General features: G+C 44.0%; 1 protein-coding gene across 1 annotated transcript in view; it reads right to left on the reverse strand.

Moving 5' to 3' along the window:
• LOC111144468 (myotubularin related protein 7) overlaps positions 1–24,709 on the reverse strand; it is a 175,200-nt gene that overhangs the window by 92,740 nt on the left and 57,751 nt on the right. The window contains 3 exon segments of the mRNA XM_022498776.1: positions 7,464–7,598; positions 14,033–14,161; positions 22,216–22,373. Of these exon segments, the coding sequence (XP_022354484.1) occupies positions 7,464–7,598; positions 14,033–14,161; positions 22,216–22,373 (422 nt within the window).

Raw genomic sequence — 24,709 nt, forward strand, 5'->3', positions numbered from 1 at the left:
TTCGGTATCTTAAATAATTCGAATTAGGCCTCCCTACCACATACTGCAGAAATACCCTTTTTAAATAGTGTAGTAAATAAAACCCCAAATACCATTAGTACTATCCTTTGAATGTATAATTAGAACTCTGTTCATATTCTTACACAGTTGAATCCCTGTGACCTGGGATAATTTGTTTGGTCTTTCAAAGCAAAGGAGCAACACAAGATGGCTTCTTGAAAGTCAATGGTACTTCTCATAATGAACAGAAGATGGCGATATTTAATCTAGCATCCGGAATGTACTTTGTCAAGGTTTCCACAGATTTCACTGGGGACTTATCAGGATAGTATAGCAAATGCTGAACCCTCAGAGCCGGAAGTATGGTTTTAGAATTAATAAAAATTCAAGAAGCTATCCTGGACCTATTTTATAAATTTCCAGATAAAGTCTGCCTTGTGTAAATCAAACAGAATTAGAATAAGTCTAATTTGTCCCCCGTGCCTTTGGCTGAGAACTCCAGCTCTCACGAGCGAAGGAAAAGCTATTCAGCTCAATTCCAAAAAATTCTCAAAGAAGTAAAACAGTGGAGGTAACTGCATTCCAGCTTCAATTTATGCGTAAGGAACACAACAGACAAATGACACACAGAGCTGAGAAAAAATGTTATTTTCTTACCCAAGATCAATCCACTATTTGATAATCTCAGCATCTTTGGGGGCAGAAAAGCTTATCAGTGAAATAAAAAGAACCCACTCATTTCTCCAAAACCCCTTTTTTTTTCTTTTAATTTGAGAGAGAGAGAGAGAGACAGAGACAGAGACAGCACAAACAGAGGGAGAGGCAGAGGGAGAAGAAGTAGGCTCCCCACTGAGCAGGGAGCCCAACATGGGGCCACATCCCAGGACCCCGAGATCATGACCCGCGCTGAGGGCAGACATGTAATTGACTGAACCCAGGTGCCCCTCCACAAACTCTTAATGAACACTGTGTGTCAGATGCTGAACAGAATAAAAAAAGATGAATAAGAAGCTGTTCCTGCCACCATAAACTTGTGAGTGTGGCAGGGAAAGCACACAGACAATAACGGACTGGACCGGCCGGGACTAGGCAGGAGCTGAGTGACCCGCAGAGGCCGGGAGAGTGACAGGAGTTCAAATGGGGACCAGCCCCATGTGGCCTAGGGGACCGGGGATCCCGTCTCATGAAAGCAAAAAGCCTTGAGGTGGACTTAGTCATCTGGGAAATGGAGACAAAGGGGAGGGCATTCCAGAAGAGGTGGGACACGAAATCAAGGGGCAGTTGGGTATCCGTGAGCCAACCGGAGCCGACCTGAGTCGATGGTTCATGGATGGTGGCAGGAGCAAGAGAGGCTAAAAATTTCGAGTCCTCTACAGAGAGGCTGAATCAGAAGGCTAATGGCGGTTGAGAGCAACTGAAGGATTCTGAGCAGGTTTGTTGGAACATTTTAGGATGTCGTGTAGACGGTGGAGAACGTAGGCTCCGCGGGGAGCCTGCAGACCCGGCGTGTGGCCATACGCCTCCGCCCGGCACGCCCGGGGACTCAGGGAAGATTTACTGACGGGCTGACTGGCCGGACAAAGGACTGAATGTCGCAGTGAAGGGGAGAGGTGAACGGGCCAAGAATGTTAAGAAACAGAATCAGGTTCTTCCTGGGACCGTCAATCAATCCACCCGTCAGACACACCAAAACCAGGAGAACTTCGCCAACGATAATCTTGATATCAACTTAATGGCCAGCCTGGTCACTCCAAAGACTACAAGTCTCTTAGCCCTCAGTCTCAGATTTCAGCAGAGCACATTCTGTACCTGCATAATGACAGGAGCTGATCTGACAGGGTTGGGAAATGAGAACAAAAGTTATCTTGGCAGGAGGAGGCCTGGGCCCCAGCCTAGCAGCCAGCGTCACATGACGCTCCTTTCCCTCCCTCCATCTCTAACTGGTGAAATGGAGAGCCTGAACTTGTGACATAACATGAAAATATGAGAAGGCTTGCTTTCTCGCAACTACCGTGTACAACTCTGCGAGTGAAATCCTCCTTTCCTACCCCGGAGGGCATCTTAGGCAGAATGAATAGCTTTTGGCTTACACTCAGAGAGAAAAATCACCATCCAGCTCCATTTTAAATTCCAATCCCATATAAGATACAAAATTATTTCTTTCCCTCATTACAGACTATGGGGACAGGTGAGGGGTCTGCTCTCTGACTCCCCTCCCGTTCCTCTTTCTTCTCGGCCCTATCTGCTTTGGAGGGTGTGGGGGGGAGGTAGGTACAGAAGAGGGATAGGGGTAAACATCTCTTTATGAACCTGGTAAGACGACAATTCTTTCTCTATTGACGTCACTGCTTTTCTGGACATACCTGCCGGCCATCACTGCCCTCTCACTGCAAGGGTCCAAATGCTGCTTCTCCTAGGGCCTGCATGTGGGCTCGTGAAGATACGAGGTACACAGGTTACTGACATGGGAGATCCCTCTGGCTTCAGCCTCTTCTAATCCCCTCAACTTGCCTCCCCAGCAAATACCCTGCAGTCACATGCAGCTGGGGACTGCTAGGGGACAAGCCCTCTTTGGAGGGACACTAGCAAGATGGCTCCTGTGTACTTTCTTCCTCAGTGTGCACTTGACCCATGGGAAATCCCTCCATCCTTGCACTACCCAACAGGGGTGCAGACCACCCCACCTCTCTGAACCCTGCTGTTCTCCAATTCCCTTTCCCCCTGCTCACCACAGCACGGCGGCCGTCAGCAGGGACGGGACACACCCCACTAAAAGAGGAGGTCCTACCTTCTCCTCTTTCAGGTGCCCCAATCTTTACGAAGGATTCTCTCAGAGCCTACCCCCACCCCCCACGGGACTTGGTGAGTAGAAGCCACCTCATTACTGATCCCAGAGAAACACAAAAACAGCCAGCATCCCATAATGCAACTAAAAACCTGCTTACAGGGAGCAATTAGAAACCATAACCACAAAGCCCTCTTTGAGGGAAGCAGCAAGGACAAAAGGCAGAGCATCAGCGGAGGCAGGCGGCCGCCCAACCTCCACCCTTCTCAGCACCGCTTGGGCCCTTCTCAGCACCGCTGGAGCCCTTCTCAGCACCGCTCGGGGCTCCCTCCCAGAGTGCTGGTGGCAGAGTCCAGCTCAGAGCCCTGATGGCCCCTCTGGCCCTGGGCTGATTCTGGATGAGCTTCTGAGAGGTTCTACAGCTCTGTGTCTCCAGCTTCACTACGGTGTGCTCAGAGGTGGCAGCCCTGCTGAGGCTGAGGCAGACGCAAGGCTCCCCGGGACACTGCGGTGAAGGGCATCACGGCCCGTGGGCAGAACCCAGGCTTCGGCCACAGGTGAGCCTGCACCGGCACGCGGGCTCTGTCCTCAACTGTGTGACCTTGGGCACATTTATACTTAACCTCTCGAAATCTAAGCCCTCTCCATAAAAAGAAAACATCTCATTTTCAGGATTACTATAAGAATTAAACGAGCATTTTTATAAGCTCAGCAAAGTCCCCGACTAAAAGTAACACGAAGTCATTGACAAGGTTGACAGAAAATTGAGCTCCTCTCGTTTTATAATTCAACATCCACTGCATCCATATGGTTTCCTATCTTCTTTTTTTTTTTTTAAAGATTTTATTTATTTAACACAGAGAAAGAGAGAGAGATCACAAGTAGGTGGAGAGGCAGTCAGAGAGAGGGCGAAGCAGGTTCCCCGCTGAGCAGGGAACCCCATGTGGGGCTTGATCCCAGGACCCTGGAATCATGACCTGAGCTAAAGGCAGAGGCTTAACCCACTGAGCCACCAAGGCGCCCCGGTTTCCTATCTTCTTAAAACACCAAATCCCAGCAGGAATATATGCCCTCAAGCGCAGAGTTGTTTCTGAGCAGATATTCAATACATGCTGGGACCTCACCACCTCTGCCTCCCAAGATTTTAATGTCAACAAGCAATTCAAAAGGCTTTCATCTCAACAGGCAGCGTGTGGGGCGAGCCTTGCTCTCAGGGCAGGAATGATCCAGATGCCTCCTGATCCCTTCTCTCTGTCTCTCTCTCTCTCTTTTTTTTAAGGTTTTATTTATTTATTTGCTAGAGAGAGACACAGTGACAGAGCGGGAGAAGGAGGCTTCCCACTGAGCAGAGAGCCCAATGTGGGGCTCGATCCCAGGATGTTGGGATCATGACCAGAGCTGAAGGCAGACGCTTAACAACTGAGCCACCCAGGCCCTTCTCTTTTTAATCAAACCAGAGAGCAAGCTCGGGACAGGGCCCCAGTGCCCGCTCCTACCACCTATAGCAACCATGGGCTCCTTTCCCCAGCTACCAAGGAAGCCTAACACTCGGGAACCAAAAGTCAACAGAATTGTTCTTGAAAAGAACGAGAGGCCTAAGCAGACAGTACAGAACTCCTGCGAAGTGTGTGGCTGGGGAAGCAGATACAACAACGGGCCCTCGGATGAGACACCAGTTTTCTTTAATGGGTCAGCCTCAAACTTCTTATCGCCACGAGTAAACACGCTTCGTGCTAAATATACCCTCCAAATCAAATCCTCTGGATTAATTCATTTTAAATCCGGGATGCACCTGGCTCAACAGCTACCACATTTTCCAGAAGGTTTATGTGGTATAGTACACACTTGGATCACCAGCCCTGAAATGAGTAGGTGCATCTGTCTGGCTTTATTTAAATCTGGGAACGCAGGACAGGAGAAGGGCACCCCAATTCAAGAAAGCCCTGCCCATCGTTTCCTTTTCCTGGGCTCCCGCATGTGCCTGAGACGCAGGCATTCTTCAATTCCCCTCGGGTCATGAGGAAATTCCAAGCAGCTGCACTTTACTTACGTGAAAGGTACAATGAAGAGGACAGAAAACAGTTGAGGTTAGAAAGGAGGGGCGGCAGTGCGATCAGCCAGAGAGAAAAGCCCACACCCAAAGAGAACCGTCAAGTCAGAGGGCTCCTGGTGGCTTTCAAGTGAAAATCTGCCAGCAGAGCAGCTTCGTTTTGTTTTTGTTTTGTTTTCCAGCTTGAGATTCTTACCAGTGTGTTTTGTTTTCACATGACTTAAAAGGAAGAGAATTCTCCACGTGTCATCTGCTAGAATAGGCTCCAGCTCTAACATGGGTTTTATCGTTGATCTTGGGACTGATTTGCTGATCTGGTGTCTGGGAAGGAGGCCTTCGCCGCCTCCCCGCCCACAGGTATCCCACCGCTGAGCTGCCATCGGGAGCATGGGACCGCTGGAGGTCGAGGGTATGACTGGGGCGCTGATCTTACACCAGGAAAACATCACATTAAGGGAACCAGGCCGAGAATCACAGTATTTGATGAAATGAGGCTTAGAGAAGCATTGAAAACTGCCAGGGTCTGAGGGCCTACGTAATGGATAATAACCAATTCTCAATTCTCATATGGCCCATGAGTGCAGACTATGTCTACAGTTATGTATTCTTAACGTCCGTGTATATTTTTTAGTGACTGGGGCTGTTGGTCATACTTCCTGCTTCCTGTTCTGATGTTTCTTGTGTCCTTATGCTCTTTTTAAAAATAGCTTCGTTGACACATAACTCCCAGGCCGCACAATTCATCCGCTCAAAGTGCACAATTCAGTGGTGTTTGGTGTATTTACGGAGTTGTGTAACGATGACCACATTCTATTTCTAGAACACTTTAATTCCCCCAAAATGAAACCCTCTACCCATTAGCTGTCACCTCCACTTCCTCCAGTCAGTCCTCTTAGCCCAAGGCAACCACCAGCCTACCTTCCGTCTCTATGGATCCGTCTGTTCCAGACATTTCACACAAACGGACTCATACAAGGCATGGGCCCCTGTGACGGGCTTCTTTCCCTTAGGGTAATGTTCTCAAGGTCCATCTGTGTTGTAGTATAGAAAGTACTGCTTTCCTTTTTATAGCCAAATAATATTCCACTGAATGGATATACCACATCTTATTAATTCATTCTCAGTGGATGGCCATGTGGTTGTCTCTACTTTTCAATTATTATTAACTATTAAGAAATAGTCACAGGTAAGTTTTTGGTGGACATATGTTTTCATTTCTCTCAAGTTAGGAGTAGAATTCTTGGCTATGTGGTAACTATGTTTAGAATTTAAGGTCCTCGTGCTCTTTGAACCTTTTCATGATTAAAAAAATTTTTGGACTGTAATTATTATAAAGTAAACGATTTCTTAAAATCCTCCTTTTACCCCACAGGAAAAACCACTGTTAGCGGCTTGGTGTATACCACCCCTGCAGATTCTTTAAATGCATAGAGTACTATATAATTTTTATAATTATTATTACATAAATGGGATGACATTATACGTATTTTCTGATTCTCACTCTTGTTGCTCACTAGATCTTGAGCCCTATTCCATGCCCATGTGGAAAGATTGCTACATGTACTTCTCCCTTTCTCAGGCAGAGGGCCAGGCCCGTTTTCATTATTCGCAAGAAATTATCATGCCAGAGATGTTGAATAAGGCCATTTGGCTTTGTTATCTCATTTTGTCTTACAGATGTCCTGCACTGTAGGTGATTAGGTTTCTATGTATTCACTGGCCCATCCCTTTGAGGCTTTGTTTTGTTAACTGATCTACAAACAAGTGGGTCTAAACAGTGGAATGGGAAATTAAATTAGACCTAACACTAATGGTCATTAAAAAAAATGGAAGTCAGGATGGGAGATACCCTGCACGATAGACTTGGCTTACCCCTTGACAACTAGACCTATTATTTCCTGTGGACTCTTTTTTTAAATTATAAAATCAGCATATGAATACATGCACAGTAAAAATACTGTTTTCAAACGAGACGTGTAGAAAGTTCTCCACCTCTCTAAATCCTCCCTTCTCCACGGAATTTTAACAGTTTGGCATTTATCCTTCCAGCTTTTTTTTTTTTAACAGAAACTTTTAGATGCCAGGAGTTTTATTTGACATCAACACAACAGTATGCATATTATTTTGTGATTATGTTTTTACTTGACACTGTATATCGTAAATCTTCCCGAGTCACAGATCCAGATCTCTGCAAGTTGAATCTGAAATGGTGTAGCTGAACGCCTCACAAACACCAAAGTGTGAGAGCGCCACAGTAATTTCTTACTGTCAGAGCAGAAAAGGTCGTTTTAGAAACAGACCAAGAAATAATTTGGTGTATTTAGGAGAGCAAGATGAAGATCAAACCACACTCTTCCGCTGTGTGGACTGTGTACCCAGCACGATGCTAGGAGCAGGGAAACTCTCCAAAGGACCTGATGTGATGAGGAGCCTAGGACACCCCCTGGAAACTCACAGGTGCAAACACACGCACCCGCGGAGAAACACTCACTGAACAGGGTGGCCCCATCCTGACTATACAAAGAGAAGCAGCCCCTTGGCCGACGAGGCACCCAGAGCGGGGACGACAGTCCATTCCAGGTCCCTGCTGCGGGGCTGCAAAGACATTCACGGAACAGCAACACTTACTTTGGGCCGCGTGTCCACGACGTAAATGAAGTCGCTCCCGGGATTGGCTTTCCTGATGGCCTGGAGCATCTGCTCGTCCTCAAGGCACCGGGCACTGAAGCCGGACAGGGGCTGGCTGCTCCGGCAGATGGAGGCCTGCGGGACACGGCAGCGTCAGTGCCCACCGACACCTCGAGACCCTGTCCCCAACAACGACCCCCTGGGTCCCTGACACCCCCCCACCAGCTTGTAGACATGCCTTCCAAAAATCGAGCTTGGTGTCTTTCTAATTCAGGCCAGAGAAACCACCACCAGGATAAGTAGTGCTAAGTTTCTCCGAGGAAGAAATTAGGAGTGAATTTGGAAGTTTAGATAGGATTTAAGTCATGGAATATAAAACCATTTAAGTAGCCTACTTTCCCTTTCGCTGGTATTATTTCGTTTTCTGTTGAAGGTAGAAATACAAAGCAAATAACTGTTCTCCTACAGTTGACAGGATACTGCTAATAGCAAGACTAGTAAAAAAAAAAAAAAAGTTATTGTGTAATGCTTTCCATCAGTTTTTACCAGCTCAGTTGGAAATATCACAAATACCAAAAACCAGTTCTAATCCTAACCAGGGAAGTTCCCGCTGTGATGGGCTCCCTCTGCACCCAGGACAGCAGCAGGCACAGCCCCAGGCTGCCCAGGAATAGGGGCTCCTCCGCCATCAGTCTGTGTTCTATCCTGCAATCTCTCTGGTCTGCTCTGCGGACAGACAACATCTACAACAGCATGAACCTTTCCCTGCCGTACTAGGAGCGGAGTATGGATACCTCCTTGCAGCTCTAGAACTTATACTTTTGTGGCAAAGTACTTTTTAGGGACTTCAATGTTAACACTTAAAGGAATGAGTCTTGCCAAGAATCTGCACTGAGGCTGCGAGTCCACTGGACGAGAGGGTGGAGGGAGCAGGGCTCCGTGAGGAAGAAAGACCTCCGGCTGGCGACGCAGGGCCAACTCGCTCAACATGGGGGTGGCAGAGCCTGCTGGCCTCGCTCCAGGAAGGGACAACCCAGCTCTGAGTCCAAGCACAGCTTAACTGTCCCTAAAGTTCAGCCCAGGACAACTTAGCTCGGGTTTGGGTTTCCTCCTAAGAAAGGAAGCGTTGGTGCTTCTCCCTGGAGAAGGTGGCAATGTCTCTCGCTAACTACCATCCTTCAGCTGAGGGACCGCTGGCAAGTCCCAGAACTGCCGAGCAGCTGGATGCATAACTGGGCCACTGCCAGAGAGTTCCAGCACGGTTCTGTGACAGCGAGGGCAATCACTGAGGTCGGCCAAGAGTGCTGGCGTGCCTGGGTGCCTCAGTCGGTTAAGGGTCCGACTCTTGGCTTCAGCTCAGGTCTTGGTCTCAGGGTTGTGGGATCGAGCCCCATGTCAGGCTCCACACTCACCAAGGGGTCTGCATGGGATTCTCTTCCTCTGCCCCTCCCCACTCACTCATACTCTCTCTCCCCCACCCCCCCCAAAATAAACAAATAAATATTTAAAAACAACAACAACAACAACAAAACAAAACTCTGGGCCCTGCAGCCAGGTTTTCAGAGTCCAGGAGGGACGCCCATGGGAGAGGGGCAGGCAAAGCAAAGAGGCAGCAGAGTTGCTCCAGAGCTGTGGAATTCTTAAATTATTGGCAGAAGTGCCACTGCAGCCGGGAGGAGAAAGGGCCTGGGGGGCCTAAACCCGGATGGGGACATCCGCAAGAGGGAGGCTCCGGAGGCAGGGACCAAAGGCAGGCTGTAAAGAGAGCCAAGCAGCTGCAATGGGTAGAAGTAAACAGCCCCAGAGGGCTTCTCAGTGCTTCACCGGCAGGTTCTGTTTCTTCAGGCCCCGCCCCCTTGCCCTGAGGGAATTCTGGCAGCTGAGACAACAGCTCTAAGCTGGTTCTACCTGAAACCTCAGAGGGCTCAAGAGATACTAGTTAACACAGTTACCACTGGGTAATTTCTTAGACTATCAGAAGACTCAGACGGGAAGGAAATGCATTTCCAGGGTGAGAATTTGTCTGAGAATGCACACACGACACCTGAAGTCCCTGGACCTGGACCAGTGGGACTCCAACGAGGAAATGAAGCCAGAGAGTGACATCGGCCATCAGTAATTACCTGCAGGACGAGAGCAGCTAGTCCTAAGTGAGGGGTTAAGTCAGAACAGCTCCACGATGAAATGTGGTCAATAAACTAAACCAAATAGATTAAACCAACTACTTTTAATATTTTTGTAGCTATATTTTCTTCATAACCTCTAGATATACTTCACCAGGAATTCTTCGTTGCCTTGGGGCTAACATATAGTTACCAATTTTGTGCGGAGCTGTGAGTAGCCTCGAGGTGTGTCTGCTCACCTTCAATGTACCCCAGCCAGCCCCGCTGTGGAGAGGATGTCACCCTAACCTGGCAGCCTTTCTCACTGATTTCTGTCACCTGAGAGCAGAGGGAAAGTCTTCAATGGTAAACGGTCATGAGAGCCCCTCATTTACAACACTACTCGTAATTAAAATATCCAACATTTTTTGAATGCTTACTATGTGATAAGCACTATTATAAAAACTTTGTGTTATTTTTATTTAATCTTCTCAATTACCATACCCGGGAAAATCTATCATTTGCTCCATTTTATAACTGAGGCAACCAAGGCACAGAGAAGGGAAGTAACTTCCTCAATGTCACACAGCTAATAATTAGGGAAGCCAGAAATTTCATCCAGGCGTAACATTTTCTGATCCTGGACTCTTAAGCGAAATAATACAACACTCACATACAGAAATAAGTCAGGAAGCAGAAATAAGTCAGAGAGAATTAAGATGTGGCATCCAAGAAGGTCTGGCTTTCAATCCACAGTTCGCTCTCCCCGGGTATATGATCTTGGGTAACTGACCTATTGTCTTTGAACTTCGGTTTTCTCATCTACAATATGAGGATAATAATCTCAAAACTACAGACTGTGATAAGGTTTATAATTTTCCTAGAACTATACCTAACACATAGTGAATTTCAATAAACATTAGTTTTAAAAGGAAGAGAAAAGGTCTGTATTTTTCTTAAGGGAAATCCCTCTTTGGAAATCTTACAGACTTTGGTTTCCCAAAGATTTATACTGTGAATTTGGGAGATTGTGCTATTAACCATTTAAAGCAAAACTGCTTTCTTAAAAACAATTGAAACATTAGGACAAAAGAAGAAAGTATACAGCAGTCATAAGGGCTGGTAAATAATAAAAACATGCAGGCTTCCACATGTAAGTGACATTTACAATTTATTCATCTCTAATTGTTACCTATAAAGCTGTTGATAATTTGTTATCCAAAGGGAGTCTGGATGGCTCTATATAACCCTGTGCACTTCAAGGCCTATAATTTTTATTCTGGGCTGCCTCCAACATTGGTAAAATTGGGAGGGTCTCAACTAACCAACAGCAAGTGCCCCTCCATCTCCTGCTCCTACGGAGAAAGCCCCTTGGCTAACCTTTCCTGCAGACCTGAGGAAGCTCCTACTCATTTCTGAATAGAGGCTTTCAGTGCCCTGCCCGCCCATGGAATTCAACAAGCCAATCACATCCTCCCCTAGAAACCTGACATCACTAGAAAATCCCCCAGTCCCTGCTGGTTCACTCTATGCCTGAGTGCCACCCCGGGGGTGCCCTGTATGGTACGCCGTGCACTCCTTCCCTGGGAAGTGAGTCCACACAACTCAGACCACTGACAACTGCTTCTGCCCCGTGTCAGGTGTCATGTGTGCAGCCTTCCCTGGAACCCTAGGACAGGAATCCTCATCTCACTAACGAGTGACTAGGAAGGGATTACAACACCACGTATCATAAAAGTTGATCAGAAAGGAATGGTGTTCCCTCAGCAGGACATTTATATCAAAGGATTCTCCCCAGGACTTCTCACTCATGCAACGACATGCATTTCAGGTCGTAATCTAACACGGATCCCGCTACTACACGAGACAAACCACCTCACCCGCAAAAGGGGCCCTTAAGTAACAGAAGGATATGTGAGGAACTAAAAGATATGATTTTCTTATTCACATGCATTAAGTTTTATTGGGTGAGTGATACATATTCTTAAGTCTAAAATGTCTAAAATCACAAAAGGGAAGAAAGAAAAGTCAGCAAATTTACATAATCCACCCGTTTACTTTCTTTTTTTCCTATCTGTTTACTTTTTTATGGAAAACTGCCTGGTTTGTATATGAGTTTTCCAGAGCAATGACAGCATGAACGGCTGCTTTGTTATGTCACACATCAACCATTTAACCCCAGATGTCCACCTTCATCTCTCTTTCCCTTGATAAAAATCCCTAGGTGCATCAGAAGCATTTACATCATGAACCTTGATACCGAGACCTAAATGTTGTTATAAAACACAAAACAAATCATTCTGTTGTGTGCAGGACAGAGTTTAGTTGCTGGAGGTAGCAGGGAGAGGGTATGCATGTGCGGGCACGTGGCACATGGACTGTTTCCCTGGGGTGACTGGTTCACCGGGGAACGCTCAGAAACACATCTCTATTTTGTACTTTGTAAGAAGAGCTAAGCATGAGGCATTGTCCTCCTGAAAGTTCTAACTACAGGAAATCAATTATTTCCCACCATCCCTGAGGGCTGCATGATTCATTTTCAAGCCTGGAGATCAAGTCAAGAGTGACATCCAAGAGCAGGAATGGAACGAGGAGAAGCTGAAGCCTGCAGGAGAAGAGATTCTGGGGTCTTCCTGCCAACACTTCTTTCCTGTTCCGAGACATCCCACACTTGGCCTTGGCAATACTCACACTGACCAAGATAAGAGTCTCTTTTCTCAAGAACATCAGAACAGAAGGAGAAGAAGTAGGACAGACCCTACGCTCACAATACCCAGCCCACCTTCACCTCTTAAACAACAATGAAAGAACAAAAGATCCTCCCTCTCTTACTTCTTTATCGAAGAATGAAAGTGTCAGTGCTACCGGCATCCTAATTTCAAATACGATGTCGTGAAATTCCCTATTCGCTCCACTTTTTTCTTTTTTTTAAGGGAAATTCACATCATTCTTTCACCACTGCTCTGGCTCTATGAAGGCTGAAATATAGCTGGAGTCAAGGACTACAGAACATTAATAACATAGTTGCCATTTTTAGACCCCAGTGAATGGAACTAAAAGTAAGACAATTTATATGCTTTCAATTAATGGAACTTACACTGCTCAATGAATATTTGCGGCCAAAGCACACAGCACAGAAGGCTGTAAGCCTACTCGGTGCAGATGGCATTGTTCAAGGTATTTCTGGAAACCTCCTCCTAGAATCAGACACAGACTCGAGCCTATGCTCTCGCCCGCAGGTATGCGTGTGTGCATTCACACTCGCACCCATCTGTTGCAATTGTTTATGGCTGTCAATTTGCCTTTGAATCCAAAACTCTATCATCTAGCTTGAAAACCCAACTTTCCACCCAGCTAAAGTTAAATGACTTCTGAAGTGGGTGGCAAAGACCATTCTTGGCTTCCCAAATGCATTTTCTTGTCCTTCCCAGACATGGAACCACAATTTTTAGTTGTTTACACAGTTACCCAGGAAAAGTGTATTTTCTCACCTGCCCTGTGCAGTTCTGACGAAACGGGATGTGAGCAGAAGTGTCTCGTGGCAGTTTTCGGAGGCTTCCTCAGAAAGCCGTGAGGGCCCATGAGCCCCCCTTCCCCTGCTGTTCTCTGGAAGTGTTGGCTGGTACCAAAGTCTTCTGCTATACCCCTCAATGAGGACCAAAGACAAGAGAAGGCAGAGCAGAAAGGTGCAGGAGCTCGGGTCTCTGAGGACTGAGTAATGGACAGCCAAGACTCCAGGCCTGGATGGCCCACATTTGGAGTTTTTATGTGAGATGCAAGAAAGTAAAATTCTATCCTGTTTAAGACACTATTACTTAGAAGCTGTGTTAGTTGCAGACAAATCCAGTCCTGATTTTTATAAATAATTCTGAATAGGCTCCATACCCATTGTGGAGCCCAACATGGGGCTTGAACTCATGACTCTGAGATCAAGACCTGAGGTGAGATCAAGAATCAGATGCTTCACTGACTTAGCCACCCAGGTGCCCCTTATAAGGAATATTTGAAAAATAAAACCCACTCTCCATAAACAAAGATTTCTTATACTGAGGATGTTCAAAAGAGTGTGCCATTAAAAAAAAAAAAGAAGGTGCCATGGATTCTGGAAACTTTTCTAAAACAGACATTTCAAAGGATACCTCGCACTGTTTAAATGAGCACAGAGCTTCCCAAGGTGAAAAGGACAGATACTTAAAAAAGGACAGACATTCGCTTGGATGATTAGCTTTAGGTATTTTCTGACAGTATCCCATTACTTTATTATCAAATAGCATGAAAGGTCAACTTCTACCTGAGGTAAGAGTTTAAGGAGAGTTGTGTTGTGTAATACCACACTCAACAATATCCACATACCTTTAAGAATTCAAACACACACACACACACAGAGCAGAAGGCTGCTAGAAAATGCCTGTTTATGATAAAACAAGAAAAGCAAAGCATAAAACAAAAGCATGCCTTGAGACTTACGTGGTTATCTTTATAGTAGTAAGAAAGGGCAGGAAATCGCCGTCTGCTCCGGAATTTGGAACTCCCCACAATGATGTGTGCCGTGGCCGATTTGGGAACATACAGTTCAGTAGGGTAAGAATCACAAACCTGTCACGGGAAACACATGGGGATTTTGAGGCCATCTCGTAATGCTTTGTGAACTGTCACAAGAAATTCCATTTATCATACTTAGAAGTTGCACGTTTACCTCTTCTTCTTTTTTTTTTCTTCAGGTTTTTGTTTATTTATTTGAGAGTGAGTGAGTGAGAGAGAGAGAGAGAGCAAAAGCAACAGTGGGGAGGGTCAGAGGTAGAAGCAGACTCCCCACCAAGCAAGGAGCGCCATGTGGGGCCTGATCCCAGGACCCTGAGATCATGATCAGAGCTGAAGGCGGACACTCAACCAGTTGAGCTGAGCCACCTGGGCGCCCCCATTTAAGTTTTCTTAACCAAGTTACAGAGGAGGCTATTTTGAAGAAACCAACGGCCACCTCAGAGAAAGGAAGACCTGTGGATCTTATGACATCAAAGGGAAGCAAACATTCTTTAGCAACCTGTCCTGGTGCACGGGTCCCTTCTGAGGGCACTGTGAGGGGCAAGACAGTGACAGGGGAGCATTTCTTTTGTCAGAAAGGGAGAAATCAAAATTCGGCATCTTGGTAGCTGAAAAAAATTGACCAGCCTGTTTTGAGTGAAAGACAGCCCACAGGTAGGGTGTAAGCACCAGCCATGTGCCCAAGACAAAACCCATGCCCTCACTGGGTACTCCCCAACCCCCTTCTTCCTAAATTGTCCCAAATCCCTTCCATTCTTCAAGGGACAACCCACTCTGCCTCCTTCAAGAAGCTTCCCCCCGGGCTTCCAACTCAGGTAAGTTTCTAGATCTGTCTTGATACCGCATAATATAACAGCTTTATTTTTGCTTCCTCCACATGATTTCACAAACGGTAAGAAATTATTTTACTCTTTCTGTGCATCGCCAGCAGTGATTCCCACAGTGGAAACTCCAGAGCCTTGGAATGGTCTTGTGATTTAATCAGGCATCAGCAGTTTAGAACATGGCTCTGCTTTGCCAAATTCATGACCTTCAGAGAGTCACACTATGCTGACCTCTAAAACTGATAAAACACAGAAATCATATCCCTTGGGGTTGAGGGAAGGGTCAAATCAGATAACACCCATGAAAAAGCACTTTATAAACCAGTGCATCTGACAGAAATGTGAGTGGGGGCAACAGTAATCACTGACTCGTTGCTAGGCCTGCATTTCGTTCTGACATCAGCCAATCAATCTCTTTGTGATGTGAAGATCGCTCAGAAAGCTATTCCTGGGTTTTCCCCAAGTAGCCCTCTCTTTCCCAGAAGTCAAGCTTCTTCTTGGCCATTTCAAGAGGAGACCTCCAGGAGCAGCAATGACAGGGCAATCTGTCAGCCACATGAACTCTGTCCACCTCTGCTCTCACCTACCGCTCTGGAAAGATGGAACTGGAGGAAACGAAAACCCACCCCAAGGAAGAGCCCAGCCTCTGCACCACAGCTTCTGACAACTGTCCTGTGAGGATGCCTTCCCCCTCCCTTGCCTCCATCCACTGTCTTGGTTACCAGACTAGTGAACGACATCAAGTAGGAGATAAAAGGGCCACAAAAGTGATGTTCTCGGGCTCAATGTGTAATTTCAGCAATGAGCCAAAGACAATTTAGGGAAGATTAGCAAAGACTTCAAAAATGTCCAGCTCTGACACTGATGGAAATCCCAGTCTAGGAACATGGATACTCTGGAGGAAAACCTTGTACCGAGAACACATGGCCCCGCCTACCTGGACCCAGAGAGCCTGACGGGAATGACTACCACAAGACACCACACCTTCTTCCCCATGCAAATCTGGTGCCCGAACTTCTCTTCCGTCAGTCAGCTAGAACATTACGACACAGACCACACTTGCTTCTCTGAGGTTCAAGAGACATGTAGTCATCGCGCCGGCTTACAACACTTTCTTAAAATAACAGTTTTAAAAAGGAAACTGGGAAGTTTTCAGTAAGGTGGGAATCACCTACTGTCTTCACTAAAACAGCACCAACAAACTGCAATGTTATTTATGATGAAATAAAAGAAGAAAGTAATAGGTGAGCTTTCTCAACCTGCCTTACATACAGCCTTTCTAAATAACAGAGGTGAGTTAGGAACTGGGAAGCTCCTGCTGGTTCCTCTTATAGCCTCCCAAGGCCAAACAATGCTCAGCTTGTCTCACACTGTAAACTTTATGGGCACCATACCCAGTATGGGGCGGAGAGAAAGGGAAACACTCAGAGCCCACTCCCCTTAACACTCCTGGCCCCATCCTACTTAAGGACCTGACTGCTATCCACTCTGGGTCTTCCTTCTTCCCCAGGAGAGCAGGGAAGTCTTTCCCACCCTCTAAGAGTACCAGGGCTCTCCGCCTCCACCTGTGTAGGAAAATGTAGACCTTTTAGGTTGGCATGAGCAAGGCCAAGAGCTCAACACCTCAACCCTGTCAACAGCAGTCAGGCTCACACAGCGGTCATGGGCTCCCCTGCAGGGACACAACGATGCTGGTTACAGGGACTCCTGCTTTCCCTGAGCACTGGGTTTAGATGAAAAGAGTTCAAGGTTCAAAACTGAAATATGGGCATTCTGATAAGCACTTGCATGGGAAGCTCTAGGAGGAGCTAAAACAGCTTTGGAAAAAGTCAGACTCAGGGTGTCAGGGAGCTCAGGCTTCAAGACACAACTTCTTACCCAAGCTGGAAATAGTGACTTCATCCTGCTTTCATGAAAGCGGAGAGCGCTTGCATGGAGAAATTTAAAAACAGTCCTGAGGGTGCCTGGGTGGCTTAGTCGGTGAAGCGTCTGCATTTGGCTCAGGTTATGATCCCAGGGTCCTGAGATCGAGCCCCATGGAGAGCCTGCTTCTCCCTCTCCCTCTGCCCCTCCCCCTGCTCAGGCTCTCTCTCTTGTGCTCTCTCAAATAAATAAATTAAAAAAAAAAAAAGTCCTGCATAACAGTGGCCACTGTCATTTTTGCAACAAGCTCACATAGTTGTAGTCAAAATCCTGACAATGAATAAGGCACAGCACCGTGCCATTCATGCTACCACATTCTGAAACCAATCAAGGCACTTCCCCAAATTTTGCCTGGCTTGGAAAATCACATAAGAAAATTTAGAGAGAATGGGAGAAGTTGAGAAAAGTACAAAAGTCTTTTCCTCTGAATTTTCCTTCTTTACATGGACTACCTGAGCCCGTGAAAATGGAGTAAGTTAAAATCATTTCTGCGTACTTTTTTTTTATTAATGAGGAAATTATTTTCCTTATCCTCCACTAAATAAATTAGTCTGCCTCGAGGGCTTGCCTATCTTGCTTTGGTTGCACCAAGAAAAATCTCTTTTGATAATTCTTCTACTCATTCAACAAGTTTTTTTTTAAATATATTTAACATATACCATTGTACACATGTTAATTTGATACATTTATATATTGTACTATGATTGCCACTGTAGTGAGAATCAGCACCCCATCATGTGATAAATTCTCCATTTTTTTCAGTGGCCAGAATCATTAAGTTCTAGGCTCTTGGCAAGTTTGATGATTATAGTACAATATTTTTGTCACCACCAAGTTTCTATTGAATACTTCCTATGTGCCAGGCATTATGTAAGGTACTAGGGTAGTAATGTAAAACAAAAGAGTTACTGGCTTCAGGGACTTTACAGTCCCAGTAAAGCTGATCTCTGTTGACCTGATTATAACCTTGCAATCAATGCATTTACCACTGTAGGGTGGTACCCATCTGAGATGCCATCCAAGGCATCTTAATTAGACCTCTGTATTTCTTGAGGACCACTCAACTGAGCACAATGGAGAGGTAGTTGTCAGAGACTGAGATAGATCTACATAGACAATTTTCTTCTTAAACATTTAGGATCTCAAATTTATTTCAAGGAATTTATGATGTAATATTAGGGGAGAAGAAGGAGGGTACGCTCCACATAAAATGATTCATATATAAATAAAATAAAATAATACATAATATATAAAATATACTGCAAAAAACTGAAATAGACAATATTTTAAATTACTGGTATAGATTATTCTTTAAATTTTATTCTAAGAGAAACAGGTTAAAATTTTAACCTAGTAATGAATGACAGTTATTTAAGAAAGACAATTTCAGGAGTTATGTACAGAAGGGAATCTTCATTTGACAGTTGGACTATCATAGACAAGTCTTATTAAGTAGGACTGAGAGTAATGATGATAGAGATGATAATGATGATAATTAGCCTCCCAAGACCACACAAACAGAAAAAAGGCAGCACAAGCTCTGAACCTACGTTTCTTTCTAAGAAGAAAGAAATAGGGGCACCTGGGTTGCTCAGTCGGTTAAGTGTCCCACTTTTGATTTCCGCTCAGGTCATGACCTCAGGGTTGTGAGATCAAGCCCCATGTTGGGCTCCGTGCTGGGTGTAGAGCCTGCTTAAGATTCTCTCTCTCCCTCTTCATCTCCCCCCTCCCACCTTCCTTTAAGAAGAAAAAGATGATGATAATGAAGAAGAAGAGGAGGAGGAGGGGGAGGAAACTCTTGTAAAAGAAGGGAGGAAAAAGTAAACATTTTCTCAACCATGAAATGAAAAGCAAAAGTAATGGATGATGATGTAACTTTCTCAAAGGGCTATTAGAAAGTTTTTGAGAAAATCAACTTTTAGTATAGGTCTAAGTTGGTAATAGATAAGGGTACATATCTTTCTCCCCATTTCAATGGTATTGGTAAAACCAGAAAATCCCCAAGGTTTTCACATTTTCTGTGTCAATACAGTTTGTTGGTTGTTAGTTTTGGTTTGCTGTATGTTCCTTTGGAAAAGAAATATTGAGTAACTCATGTTTTGTAGTCTCTACATGTAGGACTTAAGTGACTAAATATGAGTCATGCTTGTGGCACTAATTTGAGAAGGAAATCTCATCAAAAATAGGAACAACCTGTGTTTCCAAGAAAATATTATTCCACAAGATGTAGCTTAGGTTCATTTTCTTCCTGACTCAAGGGCGTGTCATATTTTTAAAAAATTTAAAAAGGTATCCAATTTTCTTTGGTAAACTTGGATTTTCCTCCCTTTCATTTCAAGGGTAAAAATTCATTGCCACATAGTTCATAATGATTGAGACAAAGAAGCCCTAAACGTCTACTCACAGTGTACGATTACGGTTGTCAGATTTAAGCGTAATTATGGAGAAAATTGAGTATCATGAACGTGTCCATTCTACCCCAGAAAATCTATAAATTCAAGATATCAGAAGAATGATGTGGAAGGAACTGAAATTATTTAAAAACACACTAAGTAAGACTACATTTTTACTACTTACATATGTAGAAACATTATAAACAGAGAAGGACAACACCAGATTGCAGTCAGTGACACTGGAGCAGAAGGTGATCTGGAGGGAACATTAGGGTGATTTAATAGCACTGATCTATGTGTCTATTTTTGTTCCAGGACCATATTGCTTTAATTCCTATAGCGAGCAATCAAATATATACATTTGTATAAATATTATATACATTCTATGTGTGTGTGTGTGTGTATATATTCATATATATATATAGAGAGAGTGTGTGTTAATTATTACTATGTGTATGTAACAAACTATTGGGACTACATCAAAATAAAAAATTTTTGCACAAGAAAGGAAACTATCAACAAAACAAACTGAATGGAAGAATATCCCAATTATATAAAGAATTTACACAACCCAACACCAAAAAATCAAAATAATCCCAGGGAAGAACAGGCAGAAGACCTGAATAGCTGTTTTTCCAAAGAAGACATACAAACGGCCAGCAGACACATGAGAAGTTGTTCAGCATCACTCATCATCAGGAAAATGCAGATCAAAACCACCACGAGGTATCCCCTCACACCAGTCAGAATGGTTAGTATTAAGAAGCCAAGAAATAACGAGTGTTGGCAGGATGTGGAAAAAAGGGAACTCCCATGGCACTATTGGTAGGAATGTAAATTGGCGCAGCCACTGTGGCCAACAGTATTAAGATTCCTCAAAAAATTCAAAATAGAACTACCATATGATCCAGCAATTCTACGACTGAGTATTTACCCCCCAAAAAAACACAAAAACACTAATTTGACAAGATACATGCATCCTCCTATTTATTGCAGCATTATTTACAGTAGCCAAGATATGGAAGTAACTTGTGTCCATCAATAGATAAATGAATAAAGATGTGGGGGTGTGTGTTTGTGTGTGTGTGTGTGTGTATGTGTGTGTCACAGGAATATTACTCAACCATAAAAAAAAGAATGAGATCTTGTCATTTCTGACGTGAATGGACTTAGAGGGCATTATGCTAAGTAAAATATGTCATATAGAGAAAGAATACCATATGATTTCACTTATGTGAAGTCACGGAAACAAACAAACAAACAAAAAAGAGAGCAAACTGGTTGCCAGAGGAGAGAGGTAGCAGGATGGGACAAAGAGGTGAAGGGGATTTATAGGTACAAATTTCCAGTTATGAAATAAATAAGTCACAGGGATGAAGAGTACAGCACAGGGAAAAGAGTCGATGATATCATGATAACATTGTGTAGTGACTATGCTTACTGTGGTGGGCATGAGACTATGTACAGACTAGCTCAGTCACTATGCTGTGTACCTGAAACTAATGTAACAGTGTACACCAGCTCTACATTGATAATAAGAACTGTAAAAATGTAAGCAGAAATTGTCAAATAACAGGAGATAAGACATAAATGGTCAATCAGCATATAAGAATCTACAAATCAAGAAATCAAAGCATATAGGTTAAATTAAAATGAGAAATCCCTTGTCCCACTATCAAGTTGTTAGGAAAATTTAAGAACCAATGTCTTTCCCAGTGAGGGCGCAAAGAATCAAACTTTCCATACACAGCTGCTGAGAATTTATATATATTGGTACGACTTTTCTGCAGTTCTTTTTGATGACATGCAGAAAAAGTTGTGTGAACTTTTTGACATAGAAATTTCACCTTTAGGAATCTGTCTTTTAAAAGAATCTTAACACGGGTGAAGGTATAGTGACCAGGATGTTCTCACTATGTTTATTTAAAATAGTAAAAAATAGTAATAATCTACATGTCTAAAAATTAGAGATTAGGTAGAAAGAATAGCATATAGCCATACTATGTGATATTATATTTTTAAATGATATAAAATTCATTTATTGGCAGAAAAAAAACAGTATGATGGGTGAAGAAAAGCAGAACATAAGGCATGTGTAAAATGTTACAAATTTGTTATATATATTGGAACAGTTCCTTTTCCTCTGTATTTTCCAATTTCCAATCATTAATTGTATTACTTACATAAGAAAAGAGCTATTAAACTATGCAGATGAGAAAAAGAAACTGAAGAAAAATTTTAAAACCTAATAGAAGAACATTAGGGCACTGAGATGGTGGGTGTTTTTTCTTTTTTCTCACTTTTGTAAATTCTCTGCAACATTCTTGCTTTGCTTTTATTACCTAAAATATTTAAAAAATTAATAGGGAAACCAACATTGATTTGTAAGCCCATCATTAGGGACAATATGAGATTGATTCTGCCCCTCCTGCTTCCCTTCCTCTCCATAGGCCTTTCTGGAAGTGTAGACACATTTCTCCACATTTCTCTAGGGAAGCCTCTTGGTGACCTTGTGTACCAATCAAGAGTTCAGTGAGTACAGAGAGGAGCTGGTGCCAGACTGCCATCACAGTCTCTCTGACTTCCCCACTAATCACTTGGTGCACTATAAAAAGAGCTGATGGGAGAACTTGGCCCTGGCCAGCTCTCCCACCCACTGCCTGGCCATGAGGCCTGCCACTGGGCTTCTCCGGGTTTCCATCTCCTCAACCATTGGGAGACAGTGTGTATGCATCTGGGGAGGGGTGGGGGGCGGTTCTCTAAGTTTCCCTTGGCTGAACCTTCTGATTCTGGGTGCAGGTAGGAAATGCAGCTCACAATAACCAAGGAGACTTGCAAATCCAGAGATCTGTATCTACAAAGAGCTGTAAAAACTAAAGAAGATTAAACAGAGGTCATGCTAAGCTATGGGAATCATGAGTTCCCTCGGATTAAGTAACCGGATTTCACTAGATGCCCCCACACTCACTCTGTAGTCTCTGTTCACATCGCTGAGCTGCCAATCATTACTAGGGAGGCCCATTCGCTTGTACTCTTCACCGAGATCGATCAGCATCCAGCCCTGTTCTCTTTCTTCTTTGTCCAGCTTGGGGTTGAATGAAAAGCAGTATAACTCCTCATATTTCACTGCAAGATAAAAGAGAATAAAGCCAAATCAAGCCAGGTCAAAACCAGAACAAAATCTCCCCAAAAGCATTCTGTCTCGGCTAGAGTACATCAAGAAGCCAAACCAGCTTCTCGCCTCTCAGGATGCTGCCAGCACCGCCGCATCTTGTTCACCCACAACCTCCCAGTAATGACACAGAGACCTTGGAAGAAGCAAACTCAACTTCGCAAGAGCTCCTTTCCTTTTCGAAACAAGGCCTGCTCCATTCTGCGCTTTTTTTTTTTTTTTTTTTAAAGTTGTTTTTGAAGGCAAACATATTCTCCGGACCACGTAAGAAAGGAAACTTAAAAAATTAATTAAGAATGTATGTATCATTAGATACCAAGAACTCAATTTGTTTATGTATATGAAGCTTGGATTTGGGATGGCCTCTCCGAGACAGACGGAGGCCCAGGCGGCTGCCCCATGTTGATACTCACAATATGAAAAAAAGAAAGAATAACCCAAAAGCTGTGGAATGTATTCAAGTGTTTGCCCTGGAAACATCTGAACTCTTACCAGACACATCATTGTCGTAATTGCACTGCTTATACAAAATTCATAGGATTCATAAAAAAATCAATTGATAGCGTAAGGGGCAAATTCAAGGAAGTCTGATGAAGGTCTGATTTCAGTTCTGCCAGGACGTCTGTGTCTTTACAACCCCCCCCTCTGCTTGTGAGGCCAGACCCAACAGCCTTCCTCATTGGGAGCTAGGGTTTGATTTTCCTGCTCTGATCTTGTTAAGTTGAAGGAAACGATTCAGGGCCATTCAACAAAAATATAAGCAAGACATGTGTCCCTTAAAATGTCCTTGAAGCCACATTAAAAAACTGAAAAAATAAACAATGAAATTAATTTTTCCAGTACATTTTCTTAGAAACCCAATACAACCAAATATTATCATTTCAACACGTGGATAATATAAAACTTATTAATGTTGTATGTATCTTATTTCATAATGTCTCTGAAATTCCACATGTATTTCACACTTGACAGCACATCCTCGTTCGTTCTACCCACACTTCAAGAGCCCACCAGCCACATGCAGCCATATTGGATAGTGCAGGCCACCATATTGGATAGTGCAGATCCAAGCACCTCCAGTAAGGATAAATCATGGCTGATACTCACTAAACCCTTATTTCTTTCCAGATTATGTTCTTTTTTTTTTTTCTAAGATTTTATTTATTTATTTGACAGACAGAGATCACAAGCAGGCAGAGAGAGAGGAGGAAGCAGGCTCCCCGCTGAGCAGAGAGCCCGATGCGGGGCTCGATCCCAGAACCCTGAGAACATAACCTGAGCCAAAGGCAGCGGCTCAACCCACTGAGCCACCCAGGCGCCCCTCCAGATTATGTTCTTAATAAATGTATTAACCCATGACGGGCCTCATTTTACAGATGAGAAATCCGAGGCAAAGAGAGCTTAAGGAACATCGCCAGGGCCACACAGCTAGTAAGTGGGGATCTGGATTTAAATTAGGCAATCTGTCTATAGAGCTCATCCCCTTAATCACACACAATGACCCTCAAAGGCAAGTCCTTCTCCCTTTTCCCCAGATGGACCACTTTTGTGTCTATTCTTTCCTTGTTCCATCGCCTGAATCATCTTCTTTTTCTCCAATAGATTTCTTTCTCCTCAATTTTCTTAGGTCCCCCCATTTATTCCTTAATCTGTTGATGACATTCAGATGTGGCTCATTTAATGGCTCTTCCATACGTGTCTGGAGGCCCAATAAGGGATCTCACCAGCAGCAAAAGGCCACAGTAACACACTGGCAGCCTGAGAGCTGAAGTCAGTTTCAGGCTTGTTGTAATTTCCACGGAAATGACTCATCGCCAAGGAAGAAGAAAGATAAGGGTCATATTTTAATGACCAGATTTTGCATTAGACATGTACTTTTTCTTATAGAAAAAAACCATAAGTAAGTTCATCAGTTAGATAAACGATGTTCTATTTCAGTTTCTCCTGATATATTTCTAAACGTCAAGCTTTAGAACATGGATGATTTCAACCAATAAGAAAGCACATACCCCCAGGTGTCTGTACATGCAAACGTGGAGTAGATGTTGTCAGTAGGAACTGTCTTTTGTAATCTTAGCTACTGGAGCAGGCAGCCTATGAAACTGAAGTCTTGTTCTGGGAACCATCAGCTGGACACTGACACATCTTTTCCATTTCTCAGGACCATTTCATGACTCAGGCCTCTGATATCACAACGTTAACCGCAAATGCAATTTGTTCAAGAGGCCAAAAGAATCTCTTGAGAAAGCCTCAGTTCCCTCAGTGAAAGAAGAGCCCATGAATACGGGGT

The sequence above is a fragment of the Enhydra lutris genome, unplaced genomic scaffold (assembly GCF_002288905.1).
Source record: "Enhydra lutris kenyoni isolate GAN:26980312 unplaced genomic scaffold, ASM228890v2 scaffoldscaffold11, whole genome shotgun sequence".
Lineage (NCBI taxonomy): Eukaryota > Metazoa > Chordata > Mammalia > Carnivora > Mustelidae > Enhydra > Enhydra lutris.